The sequence below is a fragment of the Mastigoproctus giganteus genome, chromosome 11, assembly GCF_048544385.1.
Source record: "Mastigoproctus giganteus isolate SK-2022 chromosome 11, ASM4854438v1, whole genome shotgun sequence".
Classification (NCBI taxonomy): Eukaryota; Metazoa; Arthropoda; class Arachnida; order Uropygi; family Thelyphonidae; genus Mastigoproctus; species Mastigoproctus giganteus.
The window spans coordinates 126,984,527-127,006,455 of record NC_143585.1 but is presented as its reverse complement, the minus strand read 5'-3'; the positions used below and the strand labels follow the sequence as shown (position 1 = coordinate 127,006,455).

Sequence of the window (21,929 nt, the reverse complement as noted above, 5' to 3'; positions counted from 1 at the left end):
TCCCACGTTAATACGTCTTCTCTAGCAAGAAGTCGCTGCCATCATTGACCATCTACCAATTTACTACTGGGATTTTAACTCGTGCGATGTCTGCCATATAACAAGATTGCATGTTTTAGTGTGTGCATTCTTGAATGTATTCTGCGTTATATTCCTAGCCTTGAACACAACCTAAATACACCAAAGAATACTTCCGGAAGTTTTCTGATGTCGATACCTCGGGACGTACAAAATATTTCAAAGTACTTAAAAAAAAAGTAATTTTTGTTCACCAAGTAATAAAGAAAACGGGCAAACGGACACAGCCTGACTGATAAACATCTTAGATCTCGGAGGTGATATCAGATAAATGCATGGCGATCTCTAAAGTCGTAATGCAATAAAGTCTTCCCATGGTAAGGGTTGCTAGGCTAGTCGTCTGTTTAGAGGCACTGGTGGTTTCATATAACATGAGATAATGCTACAAAGTTTTCTAATCTACATTTAATATATTCAAAACGTATACAAAATCTTATTTAGGATTAACAAAATTTCCATTCTAGGGAAACGTTTCGTCTGAGTTTTAAATTAGATCGGCTTCAGTTGTATTTTCGCCTGGAAAACAGAAGTGTGCGCTAGGAGCATCATGTTGATGCTTACAGTGAGGTTCTACAGCGTACTCGTATACAGCAGTAAATCACGCCTTCGTAACTGAACAGCGGCTTTGTTAAACTAACCTCCTATACTACTAGACCCCCCCACCCCCAAAAAAAAACCATCGGTACCGCTCAAGTATTTAGTAATGAGTCGGGGAATATTTTCTTATTCATAGCTCGTTTCGCATACTTCATTCCAGTGAAAGGATTCTGTTTGATGTTGAGTTGCAAGCTGTCCCTTCATTACACGAAGGATTTATATTCTAGATGATTTTCTTCAGGCAGTCAATTTCGGGTTTACTTTGTTCCGAGTTCATTTATTAGTTCACTTCTTCGACAGCAATATACCACAGGATATCTCGTGTAAATTAATGGGAAACAAAATTCTAGACGTTTTCTTGGGTATTCAAAGAAAGCGATCAGAGCACACCAGTCTTTCACCAAAATTGTCCACTGTTACGATACAATTTTCTTACTGGATTTACAAAATTAAATCAGTATCTCCAAATTCCAATGACAATCTCCACATAAAGAATACTTGCTGAAATTTTTGTAGTTTGGAATAGCTTTTATTTAACGCGTATCAGCCGCGTTCTTAAATTCCAAAGTGTCCATCCACATGCAAAAACTCCACCCTTAATGAAGTTTCATGTTTAGTTTCTTTTAGAAAAACTTGTGAAAGATGTCCAATCATTTCTTTCATACATATTTCGAGTTATGAAAATAAGTTTCGGATGATCAGGCATTGAATAAGGAAAAATCGGATCGACACCAAATATTCGGTACATGTTCTCTTGATCTTCCCTAAGAAATTGAGGGAAAACCAAGCCAAATTCTTATTCAACACATACATATATAGCGAAGGATTTATAGAACTATGAATATGAAAAGCATCTTCGATCACTTTAAATTTTAGGACTTATTTAGAATGTTATTAGGGATCTTTGTATCAAAGTTCGAATCGATAGCTTGGCCCGTTAAGAAGAAGTGATATAAAAATCGTCCCTCACGACTATCCATCGAGTGAAGTTTTTTTTAAAGACGACTTCTTGAAAACAGCAACAAAGGTTTTAAATATTTAATAATCGAAGGAACCTGAAATGTAAAGTATCGATGGAGCTGCGTTAACTCTAATAACGATTAGTATAATTATTAGTAAACTGTGTTTTTTTTTTTTCATTTTACTATGTGAATTTCAAAGTTTGTATGAAGTTTTACAATCATTGAAAACAGTGTAGAAACTCCATAAAACATGTATATTAACTTTTGATAATCGTCTAACGGGAACCGGATATGTGGCAATCTGGAAACACTTCCCGCAGTGCATGAAGAGCGGGATTTTCGAAAAACCTCAATAGCCGATGAACTGTTTTCATTTTAGTCCATTCACCAGAAATAGCAATACATTTTGTTAGAATTTAAGAGACCTATTAAGGCTACTCAGAAGACGCTGAGAGGTGGTTTGCTCCGTTGTCTTCCCCCCTCTTTCTTCTGTGATGATTTTCATCCTGAAATTTTAGCTTTTACTTTTATAGAAGTTTATGGCCGGAAGAAACGAAGACCAATTATTTTCAACTAACCCAACAAATATTTTTGACTTTTGTATTAATTCCAATTTTAAATTGTTAGTTTTCGTTCTCCTATTTTTTAATTATGTTTTGCACATATTTTGATTACTGCAGATTTTCGGATTAGTCTCGGCTGAATCTCTCCTAGAATATTTATTACTTCATGACAATTGGGACGACTAATGTAGAATCGATTATTATAATTCGTTTGTGGTCCTTGGATTGCAAGATAGCTCGCTCCATATCGTAGCAAAAAAAAGATGATATTTTGATCGGTAATTTATTTAAAAAAAAAAAAAAGTGGTAATCGGGGGAATACTTCCTGAAATGCATTATGAGCGGTCTTTTTGAACTCCAAATTATTTCAAAATGGCAGCGCATTAACGGTGAAATTTGTTAATGAATATCTCTTCTCTAATAAACTGCAAGTTCTTAACTACAGACCACATTGCTTTATATGCGCTTGCATTTTCACCGTCAAGAATGCATGCCCAACAAGTACCTAAAAGCTATTTATGCAAACGTGAATTGTGTAGAGTTGGTAAAACTTTGGTGCATATAAAAATATGCCATCTAAGTAAAGGTATCATTCGCATCTTTTAAAAGGATGAGGTTAGGGGAAGCAGCTGTCTCCAAAAAGCAAAACTGGCATCAGTTTATTTGATTATTCCCTCCTTTGTTCAATAGGATTCTTACCATTAGAATAACATCTAAGAATTCGGAATTGTATTCCACATATCCGAGTTCGATAACTGTTTCAACTTCGTTTCTTTCTGAACCAGTATCGTTTTATTATTCTCTCTCTCTTTCTCTCTCTGCAGACACCAGGGGCATTATTTTGGGTTTCCGTGATCTGTAACAAAACGCAACAAACTAAACTTGGATTTCTCTTTCCTTTGGCTGTCGTAAATGAAACTGAGTTATAGTCGTTCTCCCAAGGCCTTAATTCAATGTACCGTCTTTATTAAGAAGTTTACACACGAATTTTAATTAAGTAATTAGATGTGCGTATTCTTCAGGTGAAGTAATCTTAATTAGAAATATTTTAGCTTTACTTTGCAACACTGTACAAACACTCAAAGCTCAGGTGAAATATGTCCGATAGGAACGGATTTATCTCGTAACTCAAAGACAAGACTTCAGACTTGTATGTAGCGGGTACTCCGTATGCAGTATCCGTGAGTTAAAGATATATTCCAGTTTGGTATCAGAACAAGTTTAAAGTATTCATCAGTGTGCTCTCCTTCTTAATCGCGTGCTTCAGTTTTGTTTACATAATTTCTCTTCATGCCCCAGCTCGGCAGACAACACTTCATGCCCTACTGAACGTGTTTGTTTTTATTTTTGAAAAGGCTTCTAAACAGCAATTTTGTAGTTCCCAACGTGGCACTATTATTTCATCAGAGACAAAAGCATTTCTATAAAAATATAACAATTTTATATCGAATTCGTTAAGCAAAACTGTAAACAGACAAAGTAAAATGAAATTGTTGTTAGTATACAATCTGAAAGACCAGTGAATATATAGGGTATCAATATATAGGTGTACAGCTTAAGCTGTACACCTATATATTGATACCTGCGTATTCATCCTCCCATCAAACTGCACGGGCTTTTCAGGGTGTAATAACAAAGCAAAAAACAATACCTTTTTTTCTGATATAATAACAAAATTAAAGGCATACTCTAAAGTTTTATTTAGTTCAGTTAAGATGGTCGGGATTCTTAGACAATACAAGTACACGAGGAAACTAAAGGCATCATTCCTTATACACAGTTGGGAGAAATTCCAATCTTGTTACAAGAAACAAATTTCCAAGTACGAGAATAGGATAGTAGAATAAGATAGGACCAGGATAAGACACTTATTTTGAGCGTAATGTTAGAATATTGTAAGAATCGCTTGTCCCTTTCTCTGGAGTTGAATTGCCAAAGAGTCAACTGAAATATTTAGTAGCAGAAATTAATGTTTTGAATCGGAATAAATACCATTCGACATCCTACCAAACGGAAATTTCAGTTGGCTGATGACGTGCCGAAAATAAATTAGTATTTCATTAGCAATATCTGGAAATAGAAGAGCTATTTATTTTCATTTTTTGAGCTGATGAAAGTAATTCATTTGATAACTCGATGATTAAAACGTGAATAAGTTTTTGATATTCTGCCTCTAGTAGCACTGTGGGGATTTACAGAGAAATCGGAAGGTGAACACGTAAAATATGAAACCATTATATTAAATCCATTCATTTCTGTACCCTGCAGCAAGAAACATCTTCTGCTCGTGTACATAATTTCTGTAATGACTGCAAAATACTCTCTGGAAGTATCAATTAATAGCTGACTGCTTTCCAGTGGCTTGTATGTTTTTTTTATTTGTTTCGTCTTCGTTGTTACTTATATTCTTTGAGTCTGCAATCTTACTTCATCATTTCTTCCAAAGAGTTTCATTCAAATGATGAAATCAGCCTTTCAGGAGGCTCGCTGAATGATCGCTTTCCATATTAATGAGATTTTCCTGTTTCTCCCTTTAATGATATTATGGGGATTACCTATTGTGAGTGCACAATAGCGGATTTAATTTCCTTATTCTGTATTGTAACTTTACGCTGTCGTTTGTTTTCTAATAATGCTTTTTAATGTACCAGAATTTGAATGGAGAATTATCATTTTGTTTCGTTTAAATTGTTCTTCAGGCACTACCGTTGTTTCTGATTAATTACTTCAAATGTTTTTCTCAATCTTGGAAATATTTGACGTGATGTTCTTAATTTCTTTTAGGATTCTGAATAAATGATAGTGCCAGATATTAGCTGCGTAGTGCTGTTATCTATTTATGCTCCGGCGCATGAGTAATTAAACCAATCAAAGAAATAAAAGTCCTTCTTTAAATTCTAAATGACCTTTTCTGCCATTTAAAATTTAAACTGTAGTTTAATTCTAAGCCTCGCTTAAAAACAATCAGAAATAGCTAACTTTTTTTTGTACTCAACGGATCGTTCCGAGCATAAGAGGGAACTCCCGGTCTAAACATACCTTGATCTCCCCACATGTCGGCGCCTCCGTAGCCAGATGGGATGGAGCAGCAGTGCGTAGCACACGCTTCTTGATTAGACCGGGATTCGAGCCCCGTCATCACCACATACGGAGGATGTGGAAAGGTCAGAGAATGACCACCGCATATCCCGGAGCAATATTGCCTTAGTTGCTAATGCTCCTAAAAACCAAATAACCAACCAATCCCCACATGTTAACGCGTCATTTCAAATACAAATTATTGAAGACAGTTAGAATAACACTGGAAGAAAGTGAAGAAGAATACCAACGTGTAAACTGAACAGCACTACAGTTAACGGATTAGTATTGGCCATACAGTGCAAGGAAGCCACAGGCTTTTGCTGCACCAGCCAAAAAAAAACAAAAAACAACTTATTTCCTCCTAGCGTAGTTAAATACCCAGTTGACCTTTGAATATTTTCACACTGTCAGCCTCAATTACCTACGAAGGCAACTTTTACCAGAAATCAACAACTCGCTGGCTGAAAGAAAACTTCCTGCAATCTATTCTACAATCAATCAAAATTCATTCATTTTACTAACACCGCTCAGAGCTTTATAAAATTCAGTCAGATCTTCCTCTAAGGTGTCTGGCTGACAAGCTCTGTATCGTAACTCTCTGATTCCTTTCTTCCTCTACTGTTTTAATTGAACCCACCAAGTGTATAAGTTATTTACGAGTTGCTATTTTCCAAGTGTAAGATCTTTCATTAAAATATAGCTGACACTTTTCTGACCATTCTTGGAGCCTGTTCAAGTCACCCTGAAGGAGCGCTGCTTGGCAGCGCTCGTTCGAGATGACTTGAACCCTAACGACTCTTCCAATCTTTACGTCGCCTGCAAATTTTGACATCACACCCATCCTCGATGCTGTTTATGAAAATCGGTAATAACTGTGGTCCAAGAACCGATCCTTGGGGGACGCCACGTCTGATGTTACTTGACAACATCCATTAATCACAACCCTCTGCTTTTCTGGGATGCAAACATCCTGTAATTCCAACTTGTTCCAGCTTATACAGTACCCTCTCATGAGCGACTGAATCAAATGCCTTGTTAAAATCCAAATAAACAATGCCGAAATTGTTCCCTACATCCAGCTTATGAGTGACTGTGTCAAAATTGCTTATCAGGTTAGTTAAATATTTGTCCTTAACAAAACCATGTTGTGTGTCCTTCAGAATGCCATTTCTATCTAAATGTTCCTGGATTGCATTTTTAATCATTGCCTCCAAAATTTTGTCCATACTGAAGTCAGACCAACAGGCCTGTAGTTACCAACTTAACGTATTAGTGTATAGGTGGCACTTCTTCAATCCAAATGAATCTCTCCCGATTCCAAAAATGCCCTCATAATTATCCTCAATAGTTCAATACACTCTCTGGCTGCCTCCCTAAAAATTTCTGGGTATATGCCTTTAAGCTCGAAAATTTTTCTAATAAAAAATCAACTGTAATTTCGAAATCACTAATTTCATATGGCTCAGCCTCACTCGCACATCCCCTTCTCACCATAATGGGTCTTTCGACAGCAAATACCGATGCGAAGTACCTATTCAATTCATCAGCAGCATCAAGTGGGTTCAATTAGACTTTCCCACAACCTGTGCACAAAGATCTGAGCCCATTAATTTTCTTCTTCTTGTGTATTCAAATATATGAAAAACTCCTTGTCCCATATTCTTTGCTCTCTTAGCCAGTGCTTTCTTACACTCAGCCTTTGCCTCCGTAACCTTATCGGTAGTAATATTACAGATTAACTTGTAACTGTTGTAGGCTTCAGTACTTTTCAATGCTGTCTTTTTCTGCTCTGTTCGACTGTCCAGCTCCATATTCGGCAATGATGGCATCCACTTCTTGCTATATTTTCTTAATTGCATATATACGTTCATGGCTTCCGTGATTATTGTTTCGAAGGTGTTCCATGAGTCTCTAATGCATTCGCCTTCCCTCCAATCTGCCCAATTAATAGATGCCATGTAGCGCTTTAAACTGCCATAGCCCCCTTTTCTGAAATTAAAACCGTGCCTTCGCTTTTAACTACAACAACATTGTTCTTCATATTCTAAATAATGACTGCGTGATCACTATCTACCAATGGTTCCTGTACCTTTAGTCCTGTGATGTCATCTGATTCGTGAGTAATGATGAGGCCAAGAATATTTTAACCTCTAGTATTTTCTCTAACATGCTGATACAAATAATAATCATCCACGCTCTAGAACATGAGCGCCTGGGTTAAAGTGTAAGTCGAATTACGGAGGTTCCGAATATTTTCCACAATTCATACTTGGAATTTCTTGAATATGTTGTCCCCTCTGAAAATTCGGAATAAGGGAATTCATTTGCTACAGTTAGAGATATTCATTGGGAGTATGCTAAATATTCAAATCCACAAATGGATAGTTTCGATCATCTAAATACTTTCATAAAGCAAAGGATTTTACTCCAATCTAACTTCGAGATACATATCCATGAAAAGTTATAGCATGACGCTTCATGAGAAAATGAAGAAGCAATCCATCATTTCTAAAATCATATAGCTTAGCATAATATTTCAAAGATGGGTATAAAAACAGTAGAATTAGGGGGTATGAAGTAAAAACTAAGCAGGATTTCCTTAATAAAAAAGAACTGATGGAGGCTCATTATCTCAAAATTAAAGATGCTCTTTCAGATAGCCTTAAAATTAGATTTCGCTGTTTTTTTTATAAACAATATCATTTGATATTAGCTAAGGTTAAATATATGCTTTTGTCCTATATTTTGTATTCAAATAGATGTGAGATATGAAGAGTATTGGAGATATACCGTATTGTATTAAGAAAAGTCAATTTCTGGATAGGATACTAAATACGATCGTCCCAAAACTACTACGGAGATAACAGTATAATGATTCTACCACTTTTTTTTTTATTTCCTTCAGCACATCCTACGAGTTTTCATGGATTTCCAAAAAGTCATGGTCTCCCCTTTCAAAGTGCACATTATGTCGAGTAATCAGGAGGGCTGCAAAGAGTGAATGACCACAATCACGTTTCTGATTTTGAGTAGAAACTTTCGTACATTCAGGTTGTTGCTAGCACTTCCGCTCGAATAAACATTGTGGCAGACCCCAGGAGCAAGTCCAATTGACGTATTTCGTGATATCGATGGATGGAACTTCAAGGATTTGATTCACTAAGTCAATCTACGGGTTGCAGTAGCATATCTGCAAGGTTCTACAAGATACCTTAGTTGATGTGATAAGAAAATGTCAGAAAAATTGTTGCGTGCTCCTGAAGAATGTCTACTGCTGACGGTAGTCACTGAATGTGTGACAATTTCTGGTTGAGTAAGATGTTTCTGATTTTCCTCGTCCTTTTTTTTTATCTAGTTTTCTAAGGATTTCTTATTCCAAAAATGAACTTTATCGTCCAAAAAGAAAAGATTTCGTGGCATTTCAGAGATCCGGGAAAAATCAAGGAACGAAAACAGCGTGCCCTGGAAACACTTCTAATAATAGCTGGACTCGCTGTATCAAATCACAACTGTTCCCTTCAATATGGAAGCGCGGAACATTCAGTTAAGCGGCATTTTTAATACAGTCTGGATTTAATACGACTCCACTTCTCGTAATGTAAGTCTGAAACTGTTTATTACTTCCGTATTGTTCAGAAATTAGAAGAAAACTACAATACTTTATAACTAACATCACTAAAAAAAAAAAGTTGAGCATCAAAAGAAAGTTCTGTCGGAACTAACGCCCGCTGTTAGTCGTGAAGAAGACCATCGCATACTGATGAAGTGTGTGCAAAGTGTTTTTCTTGGTTTACTATTTTTTTTTCTTTGTTAACAATAAAGTTCGTACTAAAGTAATTCCAAATTAAGTTGCTAATTATGTTACTACCTTTCTTTGAATTTCACGAGAATTTAAACAATTCAGAAAACTTTCTCGATTTTTCACCAGTAGTTCGCGAACAAGCTAAAAAGCGAGTTATTTAAAAAGAGGAATTCTTAAATCGTTAAGGAAAGTGAGGATCCAGTAAGGCACAAATACATGTACATGAAGCAGAGAGAGAGACAGAAGAACGAATTGCGTAATGTTTTTCGTGTTCGCTCTAAATACGCATTTCTTGTAATTGTGTGGAGAAATTAAGCCATGTCCAAATTCTGTATACCAATCCTAGCTTTTGATAGGTTTGTAATAGATTGTCAATCAAGATTTTATGGTTAGTTCTCGGCTCTCCTTTTGCCCAAAAAATTTTCAGGAATTTTGAAGGATTTCCAATTGTACAATTCCAAAGGATACTTTAAATTTATTGTTTAACCGGCCTCTAAGAAGCTTAGCATCGGGTATGAGGATCCCACTACGTCTCTGGATGGCCTAATTGCTGTCAAAATAAACTTCATAGCTTTCTACAGGTAGTATAAGTATCTTTGATGAGCCAAGAGAAGGAAGGCCATCAACATCTACAGGCAGTGAGACGGTTGCAAAGGTTGAGCAGCTTGTGCAGAGTGACAGACGTGTGAAAATTCATTTCATCGCAAATGCAGTGGGAATTAGTTATGGGTCTGCCCACAGCATTTTACATGACCATCTGCACCTTAGACATGTGCAATGTCTAAGGTCTCCACACGATGCTTCCAAGATTGCTGACGCCTTTGCAGAAGCAATGTCGAATGCAATGCTCTCGCCAACTGTTGGATTTGTGTAATGCGGATGTCGAGAACTTTTTTGATCGGTTGGTGACAAATGACGAATGCTGGGTGTACCAGTATGATCTGGAGATTAAAGACATGTCAAAGCATTGAAGGGACGTTGTCTCAGGAAGTCATCAATGAAGTGGAATCGTGGTTTCAAGCAAAATGTGCGGACTTATATTATCAAGGCATTAAACAACTGATCCACAGATGGGAGAAATGTGTTACTACACATGGAGAGTACATAGAAAAGGATTAAAGTTTCTTTGAAGTTTCACCTTTCTAGAACTATTATTTCTAGGTAAGGGTTCGAACTTTTTGATACCCCCCTCGTATATCAAAAACTATCTTTTGTTATATGTGCAGTGAAGTAACGCACTGAGGTGACAAACACGTTCAACCAACTGACACGTAAATTAATAATAAGAGCATTATTTTGCTATGTAACAAAATTAATTCACACATTGGATCTTTGTAACTGATTGATATAAACTCATAGCTCCAACTGACTGATCTGTCTGGGAGGCTTCTTTATATATGTCTTCCACGCAGGGAGAGGGCGTAGAATAAGCTGGAAACTGACCATTGCAGGAAGATCTAGAAAACGCCTCACTCCAGAACTTTTCAATCAGCAGTGTAACTGTTATGAATAGGTAAACCGAAATCCAGGTATATGAAAACTAAAATATCTAAAAAATTCTAGCAAAAATTGCTACATGCTTGAAATCAGCTTTAAAAGTAAACTAACTCCACCATACTCCTATTGAAGCAAATGTTCATCGTTGTTAAGTGTCATTAGAAAGCTTCAATCAATTTTTAGCGGAAAGGATGCTGATAATTTCATTTTTTGATACTAATTGGATGAACAGATGATATTTCAGCTTAAACATTAAATCACATGACACTGCTTGTACTGGTTTCAGAATAACCTTCCCCCCCTCGTATTCCTAATGAAAGTGGAGGTGTAGCACTCTGGACTGGTATTTCCTCACTTGGAATCTACAGACCATTTTTCTTTTGGGCGAGTTCCTGGGGAAATCAAACGTAAGAAGTTGATTTCAAATATGCATTAGTTCGAAGGTGAAAAGATTCTATTTTGAACAAGAGAACTCCTCTCTGTTTTCATTGAATTGTCCTTAATATCTGAATGCTAACTTTGCAGTTGTCGAGCTCTACCATTCTATCACTGATAATAACTACAAGTATGGAGGACGTTGGATTGGACAGTGAGAGTGGATCACTTGAAAATCTCATCCCCCCCAATCTCTATTTTTTTTCCTCTAGATTATTTTTAAATAATAATGATATATATACTAACAAATCACCTATAACTGAAAAGATAAGAAATGTTTTCGAAAAAATTTTAGTTGAAGATCGTGCTGTATAATCATTTATTTGCAGATGTTAACAATACGTACCGCCGATTAGTTTGAATACCCTAAGGGAACCAAATGTGTATGCTGACATATTATCTTTATATTAGTATGAATAAATAAGCATGGTTTTTATTTTTTAATTTATATTCCGATGTAACTTTCTTCAGTTTTTTTAAACTCTGCTTTTATCGAATAAAATGAAACAAAAGTCAAACTGAAAGCTCAGACAAAAGCTTTAATCAAAACTGTTTCGCCATTGTGTTTTAGATCTGTAATGAATACGAAACTATTGATCAGTGTCACTAAGGGTTACCGTAAGGGATAGAGCAAAAGTTAAGTGCCATAGAGAAATAATTGAAATTAATTTACAAAATAAGTTATGTTATATATTGGGGGTTTGGTAAATTCTGATCGATTAAGTGGCCAACGTAGATACGTTGAGAATCCTTTTCTTATATCCAAAATTAACTTCATTTGTATCTGAAGAAAACAAATACTATCAGTAAAATTTCCCACGGTGCCTGACTGTTTCCTACCTTCTATATGTAAAACATAATACAGAAATTACTGTTTTCGAAGAAAATAATATTTTTCACGACATATTTAAGTAATTATCAATCAAGCAATCTGATTGATAATTACTTAAATATGCCATTCTTTGAGTTTGAACGCCTCAAATGTATTACGCTTAAGACAGTTACTGGTTATTATTATACGATGAGAAGAAAAAAGTTTCAAAAGAAGAAACTAACCTATATTTTCTTTGTATCTTACAGAACCTGGCAGCACAATACACGTACCCCTACCAGCAAATGAGTTACTGGTATCCACAGAGTTTCCCCCAGATTCAGGGACAGTTCATACAAGGCATGCAGTACCCTTATGGACAGTATTATGGGCAGGGGTTTGGGTAAGTATCTGGAGCTAAGTGCTGTCCCATGATTTATAGAATTAAGTTTTTTCTCTCCGCTAAGAATTTGTACGCCCCTCAAATCTCGTAAATCGCTTGAACATTCCTTGCTGAACTCAAAGGAGTGTTTCAAAAATGCCTCGCACGACCCTTGGACAACGATGCGTTCTATTCAGCCATCACAGAAATAAATCCTGTTGTTTAGAAAACTATTTTCACCACAGTGAATAAGTTTAACTAATATTTAATAAAGAACTTTTTATTGCATAGTTAAATCCTCAGAGGACTTTAACGTGCGATGATTTGCATGGCTTTAAGTTGTGCGAAACAGAATGTGGAGGAAACAGTAACGAGCACTCATTTGTTGCGCAATCTGCAAAACAACAAGCAGCTAAATTTACAAATCACATCATGCTAAATAACTTCCGCCTTGATGTCAGCCTTTTGTAACAAGAGCAGCGTGAATAAAATTACCATCTTTTTATATTTTCATCATAATATTCCTGCAGTTTACTCTTCACTCAGATAAACCATCAAATAGTTGCGGATATTTTTAGATTTTATGTATTATGTCAAGATGTTGAATTACAAAACCGCTATTTTGCTATTCATTGAGATAGATGTCAACACTCGATTTTTTTTTATAATCCAAAACACTTTTGAACTTATCGGGAACGGCTGACTATAATATCAATAATCTGCAGTTTTTAGGGAATACATATGAATGGAACTTATCGCGAAGAATGGAATAGAGAGGTTGAATGAATAGGAAAAAGTTTCTTCTGAGAGTTTTGATTTGAACTACAAATGCATTGTTACTTTTTGCTACGAATATTCTAAAGTGGTTGAGAAAATGACTGAATTTATAGAGGCCAGGTCAGAAGGACAATGCGTCCTTCTGAGGAAACATCTTCAAAAAGGCAAGCAAGCAGAAGCTGTATGGAGGGGAGAAGAGAGATTTGATTAACCACTTCACTCTTATTTGAGATGAATATTAAGGATTTTTCGGGTACTTTTAGTAGTTTTATGACTCAGTATGAGATAAGGGAACAGTACCCTATCATAGCTCCGAGATGTTAATGTGACTAATACCTTGAACGAAAGAAGAAAGTTATTCCATGTATGGAAATCTGATGTTATAGATCGGCGTAATTACCTTAAGTACAGACGAAAAAAAAATCATTTAAGTAAAACATGATTGCCTTTTACTATCATAGCAGTGAAGTCCATTTTTCATCCCAGTTAGGGATGAATAACCTGGTTCTTTAAACTGATCTCCTCTGAATAGTGGTTTGCAGATTAGAATTTGTGGAGCTGGTTGATATTTCAGAAGTTTCCAAAGAACAGTGTTTATCAAACAGAAAAAGATCATATTATCGCAGAAAAATTTAACAGGATTTGCAGTTGTGAAAGAACAATCCTAAGGTACTCCCTGCCACCATTCGAGAAGATTACCTGAAGAGATGAGAGAGGATGTGTTGTGCATGTTCTGGTGACATCTTCGAACTCCCAGCGGTCTCAAACATTTATGGATCTTATGAGTAAGACCACAACAGAATTCTTTCCAACACTGCTGTAATGCTGGAAAAAATTATTGTTTTGCTACTCTTACTGCAGTAAAGATTGAATAATTGCAGCTCCGAATGAAGAGGTCTTGGAGATTTTTTTCAGTCACTGACGGGATTCGGAGGAGAAAAGAAATTCAATGGAAGATTAGTCACAAAATATTAGGTTTCCGAAAGAATCAAATTTCCCAGCTGTAGTCGAAACGCTCTTTATGGTTTGTTAAAGTATGTATTCGAATCTTGTAGACAATTTGCATTATCATCGACATTCTTGCTCTTGTTACAACTTCTTTTAGCATGTTTTAAATTGAGATTTAAATCAATTTTAGGATGTAGATCTGCTGGAATGAGAAAGAAGTGCAACAATATTGGTAAAGGGAATAAAAGTGTGGTCTTACCAAGAAAGGCTTCAGTCCTCAAATAATTGCAGTGTCTGGAAACTAAGCACCTGCGAGGTGATCTGATTCAGGTGCTTAAGACTTTGAATAGATTGCGCAAGCTCAATACCGATGCTAAGTCTTGCTCAGGCTAAACACAAAGGGGTCATGAATTCAAATTGAGGAAGGGTGGTTGCAGAATAGATGTGCGGAAGTTTGCCTTCAGCCAGTGCTTTGTTGATTTTTTTTTTTTTTTTTTTGAAGTGGATAGTTTTGAGTAAATTCAAGGAACAATTAAGTGATAAATTATTGGAGAGGGGATGGACAGGTGATGCGGGATTTTTTTTTTCCCCCTTTTTGGGTAATGCTTTATAATAAAAGCTTGATTCCTTGCGTCATATACCTCTACTAATGCCAAATGTCTATTTATTTTTTATGTCATTCAGCTGTAATGTTTTTATTAATAGCATATTCACTAAAGGTAATCAATAACGGTGTACCTGGGAGGGGAACAGTAAACAGAGCTGATGAACTGTTTTAATAACTAAATTCAATAGTAAGAAAAACCATTTGAAGATGTTCCAAACAGTAAAATTGTATATACAGGAACTGTTAATTAAGTTTACTTACCGGTGAAAGGAAAAGGCATAAAAAAGAGAACTAAAAAAGGAAAGAAAACATCACATAGATTTAATGAGTTCGCTTCATTTTGTAGCCAATAGAAGCAGTACAGTTGCGGATGGAGTTCATCAGAGATTGGGAATTATCCAGAAAAAAAAAATGAATGAAAGATTGCTTTCTGATCATGTGTTTTACTGGACTAAATTTCAAAATATGCCAATAGGCAGAGTCAAGGCGAAACATCGGAAGGTTCCTGACTAGTCTGAAAGGAGCATGGAAGTCGATTTCGCTTAGGGTGCTGATTTTTATCGTGTATACCAGTGATTCTTTTGGTAAGAAAGGTAATGTCAGCAAAAATTCTTATAGTTTAGTGCTCAGAGGTTTTGGATGAAAATAATTGCGCATCGATTCATAACACAACTGAGCGATAAAATGGAAGATGGAAACATGGTGTATTCTAAACCCACTGAGCACTATGCTTACTGGGAAAAGAAGTATAAGATAAAACGGAGAGTCGTGGAACGTGCTTTAACGGACAAATATTTTTTCAACTGCTTCTGTTTTGTTTAATAAACTTCTAGTATGTGGATTCCACCTGGATGAGCGAATTCAAGGAGTTTCAGTACTGTGCTTTTCATCAAAAGGAACACCCACTAATGGGTGTTCCTTTTGATGCTTTTGAGTTTTGGAACATGGACTTCAAATTTAGCACTGCTAGATTTGCTCTCTACTGGCAAAGTTTGCATTAAATTCCAAGCATCTCTTTGGATGCGAAGGTGACTCATTTTGTATTGTTCTAAACTTCTGGTTCCGAAATTTTTGTAAGGAAAGATACCATTATCATTCCACTATGAAACCTGCATTTATAAAACCATCTCAATAGTATTCATATAACAATAGATACTGAACGTTTAAATATGACAAGATTTGTTTTTGTTATACAGAAACCGTGTTACCTGTGCAAAACAACCCAAGAACGACTATTATCGAACAGGCCCACTTCTCTAAGACTTTCAACTATTTCTGGTCGTTTAATAACTGTTTTAACTAATTTGCTTAAGTAGGCATTAAAAATGTCTAAAAGGAAAATCATCTATACTCCCGGACATTCGGTCCATATATCCTCATAACCGATGTGAATGAAACTTTAACAGCCATACCATTTAAGTATTTTAAATCTCGATAAAAAAAGATCGACTAACGATAACACGAAATGCATTTTTGTGATGAGAAACTTTCCGAAGACAAATCTGAGAAAGAGGCGATTAATCTGGTGTCAATGGTTGTACTAGAGCCTAGAATCACGTTCAATTTGTAATATTTGTACAGAATAAATAAACAGCAATAGTTCAAAATAGTTACGATTTTTTATCTTTTGAGGAAAATCGACCTAAACCGGGCCCTCACTTCCTATGGCTTATTTTGCGGTTTATATTTCTTTTCAAGATGCTTCATAGCGAAAGCACAACTGCTAATGTTCAAGCAAATTTTGCGGAAAAGGGAAAAAATCGTAACTATTTTGAACAATTGCCGTTTATTTATTTCGTGCAAATATCAAAACAAATTGAAAGTGATTCTCGGCTCCAGAACAATCTTTCGCACCAAATTAATCGCTTTTACTCAGATTTTTCTTCGGAGAGTTTCTCATCTCTTCGCGTTGTCGTTAGGCAATCTGTTTTATTGAGATTTAGCTTACTTTAAATGGTATGGGCGTCGTGCAAAGCTTCATTCACATCGGTTATGAGGATATGTGGACAGAAGGTCCAGGAGCATAGATGACTCTCTAAGATGGTTCTCCATTTACTCGTAATGTGCAATTTTTGTCATATTTTTCATACAGGGTGCATGACAAAGGACTGTTTTGCAATAAACAGTTACTTAAACACACACAGATCTTTATAATCATGGCTCTTTTTTGTCTTCTTGCGCAAATGTAGCATATAACTGAATTTGAATTTAAGTATAAAAACCTAATCTTTCTTGCTTTTCTCTTTACAAATTTCATGGTCTTTGCTACACTACATTCAGTAGTACACGTAGAACGCCAAATTCTTCTACTTAGAAGAATTCGGCGAATAAAGCTATTTCTCAAATAGCCCACAAACTCAACGCCCAATAACAGTCCGTACGAAAAGGGAGAGGAGCCCGATTGGTCCAATCGGCTGTGATAATCCGGTTTTCTCATTTTGAGCTGCTTGTTTTTTACTTTTCAGTTAAGTAAGTTACGATTCCAGTATGACTGTTCTTAGCGACTGGTATAATTAACAATGACTATATTATGGAAATGTTTTTCACGTTGGAGTAAGTTACCATTATTAGATAATTCTTCACATACCACGGGCCATTATTACCACAATATAGAAATCATACCCTTCAAAAATTGCAAAATTGGGGTTCACATATTCAACCGCATGCCACTGGCTATCGTTCTTTTTAACTGTGGGAGACATAACCTGCTCATTTAGCCCATTGCCAGCAGTAAGGCGTAAAGAACTGTCCTCCCGTTATTATTTCACTCAAACGAAATGAACCATTTTCCACTTGAGGTAGTGATATCACCATTAACCTTCTTAAAATACAATATTTCATATTCGACAGAAACTGGGAGGTGAAATTGATATTTTGTGACGCATAGACATATCTTGAAGTTGAAAGAAATTACTCTAAACTTACAGATATGTCATTATGGATAGCAAAATATTTAATATGTATTTTAGTGGTAATTTTCTTTCCATATTAGCGTTAGTTAGACTTTTGTAACTCATATTTTGGTTTCCCATAGGCTTAACTGCTTATTTTATCATCAGTACCCGTTCTGTTCATTAACTGCTACCATTCCACATTTCAGTCGAGGATCTGAATTCGTTTCAGAGTTTATTTTTGTTCATATTCAGAATCAAAAAACAAAAAAAAACAGAAAAGAATATTTGTAACCTGCCGCAGCGAGATTTTTTTTTACAATCCCTGATTCTGTTCAGTGTTATATCCATGCACTCAACTGGGTCAGAAAACATCCATCAATGTTTTTCTTTAAATCTGAAACGTCCACTTACGAAAGTTATTTTTGTTTGTTATACTAACCACTAATTGTTTCCAACTAATCATTGATGTCGGTCTAATGTGTTTTTCTGATTAAAAATTAAATTCAAAGCTGTCATTCATAATCTGGGCTATTCCATAAAAAAAACCTGTTTATTTTTTGTAGGTTTCCAATATGCAATCTCACTTACAGTTGATTGATAGCGTGTCGTTAAGATAACAGCACATTTAACTAAGTGGTCTTGGAAATTAAGGTAAAGCGCAATAATGTCATGCAAAGCGAGTTGCCCCCCCCCCCAACAAAATTTATTTGGTATAATGAGAAATTATAATGGAAAAAATATAAATTCTTCCAGTTCAGAACTAAGACTGTTCAAAGGAATTACTTTCAGGAAAGGAATGCTTGTGGTCGTCAGTGCAGGGATGCGTATTAAAAGAATCGGTAAATATTCGAAATCGCGCTGTTTAACTAGTAATTAATGATAGCAGTAGAGAATGGAAAAATTTCTTAAGCCTCCTGGCTTAGAACTATAGTTAGCCACTCTGAGACAGAGGATCTCTTACTCTGTTGTTATTCCGAGTTTTTCCACAGCATGCGAATCTGTCAGTGAACACACTTAACACACTCACGCAATATGACCTGATGCGCCACAAAATCAACAACAGCAGAACGATAAAAGCGTAGTTCATCGTGATACTGAAGGAAGTCCAAATTTCGGGCATCACAAGTGCAAATGAAAATACATCAACTTTACTTTTAACCAGAAAATGAAACGCACGCGAATCAAATTGTAATTAAATGGTGTTCAAGTGTTCCACTGCAACCATAAAACTGCAGATAAAGAAAATGTAATTCGAATTATCAGATATTTTGTGAAAGATCATTCTTATAAGACCCAATTATACCCAGTTTTACAAAATATTTTCCCCTCTTTTCATGGCACTCTTCACTAGTAACAATGGATACCATCGTGGTTCTTTCTCGCTGGTGGAAAGGCCTAGTCCGAATTCCGCTGAGAAGGAAGAAATATTTATGCATTCTTCCCCACCGTGGCTGAGTTGGACCATCTAGACTTACAAGGTTTTCTCGTCCGAAAACAGACCAAAAAAATTCATGTAATTCACAAGTACAATATATTGAAATTTCACAACCTTATAGCTGCCTCGGAATGTGTTCTAAATAAGCACTTGCTTGTGGAAGTAGAGGGTTAGCTAAAATTATAACCAAATATTCACGAATTCAGGAGCACCAGGGAAAAATATAAACAGCTCTCTAAAATGTAAATTCTCACGTAAAATATACTACACTAAAATGTTTGTAGAAAATGTTTCCATGTTTAACATATATTCACTTAAACACAAGATGTGTTGTAAGGGTTTTTGATGCCATTAAGGAGTCATTAAGAGATAAGATGACAAATCAAGGTAACATGGATAAGTGTAGTGTATTCGTGTCAAACGGCACCAGGGATTTCCCCCATCTCCGCGTAGTATACATTGTCATGTGAAACAGAACACTGTTGAGACCAGAGATTTAGAAGTGTATGGATTTTGTACATGTGTACTGTCGTGTACCGTTGTTCATCTGGTCATTTGGCCGCTGGACCTCTACTGAGGCCCAACGTTGCCCACACTCGGCCCCGTGGAGGCAGACCAGGTACACCAGTATTACAATTATTTACTCTGGCAGGCCCTGCCACCTAAAACATGGATATTGAGTTAGCATGGTTTGAAATGACTTGCGATAAAGAAAGATGAGAGTTCGGGTGTGTTATAGGCGAAACGACTCCGACGAGTACGCCAAAAATCCCTTTAGGCACATTAAATAGTCTAGTAAGTACGATTGTCTCATTATAGGTAACTTCAACCTACGTCTTATAGACTGAAATGCAAGTACTCGAAATATTCCACGTGGCAACAGTTTTTTTGAATAAACTGGGTGATTTCTACTTATTCCAGCATGTAGTAGTAGCATGTGATGAAAGAAAGCAAGTGTATGAGCTTATGCAGCATCAGCCAAAAAAAAAAAAAAAAAAAATCACACCATTCCCTCCAAATGCCTGTCCAGTTCCTCCTTAAATTTATTCAACCTATAAACTTCCACAACGACAGATGGAAGTTTGTTCCAGCAATTAACCACCCGCTGGCTAAAGGCAAATTTCCGCACATCTATTCTACATCTGTCATTTCTTAATTTGAATTTATGCCCCCTTAGGTTCGTAATCTGAACAAGTGGAAGGATCCCATCAGAATTTAGCGTGCTGAACCCATTCAAGGCCTTATACACCTCAATCAGATCACCGCGCAGGTGCCTAGTCTCCAGCCACTGCAATTTGTAGAACTTACGCCTTTCTTGATAAGAGGACCTCTTCATTCCCTTCACCAATCTTGTTGCCCTTCTTTGTACACGCTTCAAGCAACTCTACATCCTTCCTAAAATGAGGCCTCCAACCTGTACGCAGTACTCAAGGCGTGGCCTGACCATTGCCTTATACAGAGGGACAATAACCTCCTTCTCCCTGCTAGCAAAATTCCTATATATCATTGACAAAACCCCATGACCTGCCCTGGCAGCATTGCTCAGAAAACTTCATATCTGACAAAGTTTTGATATCTTCATATCAAAACTTCATGTCCGAGAGAATACACGCGAATTTCGGCATTACAAGCCTAAATGGAAATACATCGATATGCTTGAAAGTTATTTTAATCAAAAAATAAAACGCACAATAAAAGTTAATCAAGTATCATAAAATATAGAACACAATGAAAGTGCTTATACTGTCTCAATACAGTTTCATCCTAAACTGTTTGCAGGAAAAATGTTGACTAGAAAGACCACCTAGCTTTCCCAGGTTCATCTTGATATTTATGTTCTTCGCCCAACAGTTTTACAGGACTGAGGTATCGGACTATTTCTTTTTTCCGTAAAAACAAATCGGAAAAGATAGACAGTTACCATACCTAGCCTGCGCGGCCTTGATTCTAATCCATAAAATAACAGCCACTCTGGAAACCTCTAGTATCGTGAATTAAAATGAAATGAAGAACATGTTCCTGTACCATGCTTTGGTAATCGAAACGCTATAATTAGAGATTTGGGAAGAATTTATTGTCATCGGACACAACGTAGAAATTTCACACGAGAGACGAAAACACACAAGATAACGCTTAGATTTTAACTGAACGAAACCCGAGTTCGTTAGTTTAACACTCCCCGAAAAATGACTGCGTTCTAGCTAAAGATTACTTTACTAAAAATAAGGAGTTGTGATAATTAGTTTTCTGAACTCTGAAAAATGTTTTTTCTGCTTATTGTTACATAATATCACGTGGCAAAACAGTTTACACCTGCTTCACTCTATCTCAATAAGTTCCCCAATGATCCAAAATTATTGGTTTACATGCATGTATACTAATGCTAGGAGTTTAGTAAATAAATTTGATGAATTTGCAGAGCTGGTCAAAACATCAAAGGCAGATATTGTTGGGATATCAGAGATGTGGTGTCACACAGACATTAGCAGTGCAGAATTGGAATTTGGGGAGTACGATGTGTACAGAAAAGATAGACAGGATAGGAAGGGAGGAGGGGTTATGCCGTTAGTTAAGAAACACAAAATCTAAGGAAGTGCATCCAGTTGACATAGATGGACAGTGCAATGTTGAGTCAGTTTGGTGTGACGTAAGCACACCAACTGACTCAACACTGGGAAAGGAAAATTGAGAATAGGGGTGGGTTATAGGCCTGATAAGCATAATGGGAAATTGTGCAGAGAAATTGAGTGGGCCAGTAAATCAGAATGTCTTATAATGGGGGATTTTAATTTCCCAGATACTGACTGGAATTTGTGAATTGGTCACTCGCACACTAGCAAGACTTTTGTGGCTTTATTGGATGATTGTTTACTACAGCAGCATGTTCGAGAGAGAGAGAGAGAGAGAGAGAGAGAGAGAGAGAGAGAGAGAGAAGAGAGAGAGAGAGAGAGAGAGAGAGAGAGAGAGAGAGAGAGAGAGAGAGAGAGAGAGAGAGAGATCTGGCTATCGCAGTGATTATTCTTGCATTACGAATTTGCAGATAAAAGAACCACTGTGTGG

The 21,929-nt window shown here is 36.4% G+C and overlaps 1 protein-coding gene across 4 annotated transcripts in view; it reads left to right on the top strand.

The window, feature by feature from the left end:
• LOC150078422 (cytotoxic granule associated RNA binding protein TIA1-like) overlaps positions 1 to 21,929 on the top strand; it is a 695,656-nt gene that overhangs the window by 659,209 nt on the left and 14,518 nt on the right. For all 4 annotated transcript variants that reach the window (XM_090385386.1, XM_090385385.1, XM_090385387.1 and 1 more), the window contains one exon: positions 12,096 to 12,229. In XM_090385386.1, the coding sequence (XP_090241512.1) occupies positions 12,096 to 12,229 (134 nt within the window). The remainder of the gene's footprint in view (positions 1 to 12,095; positions 12,230 to 21,929) is intronic.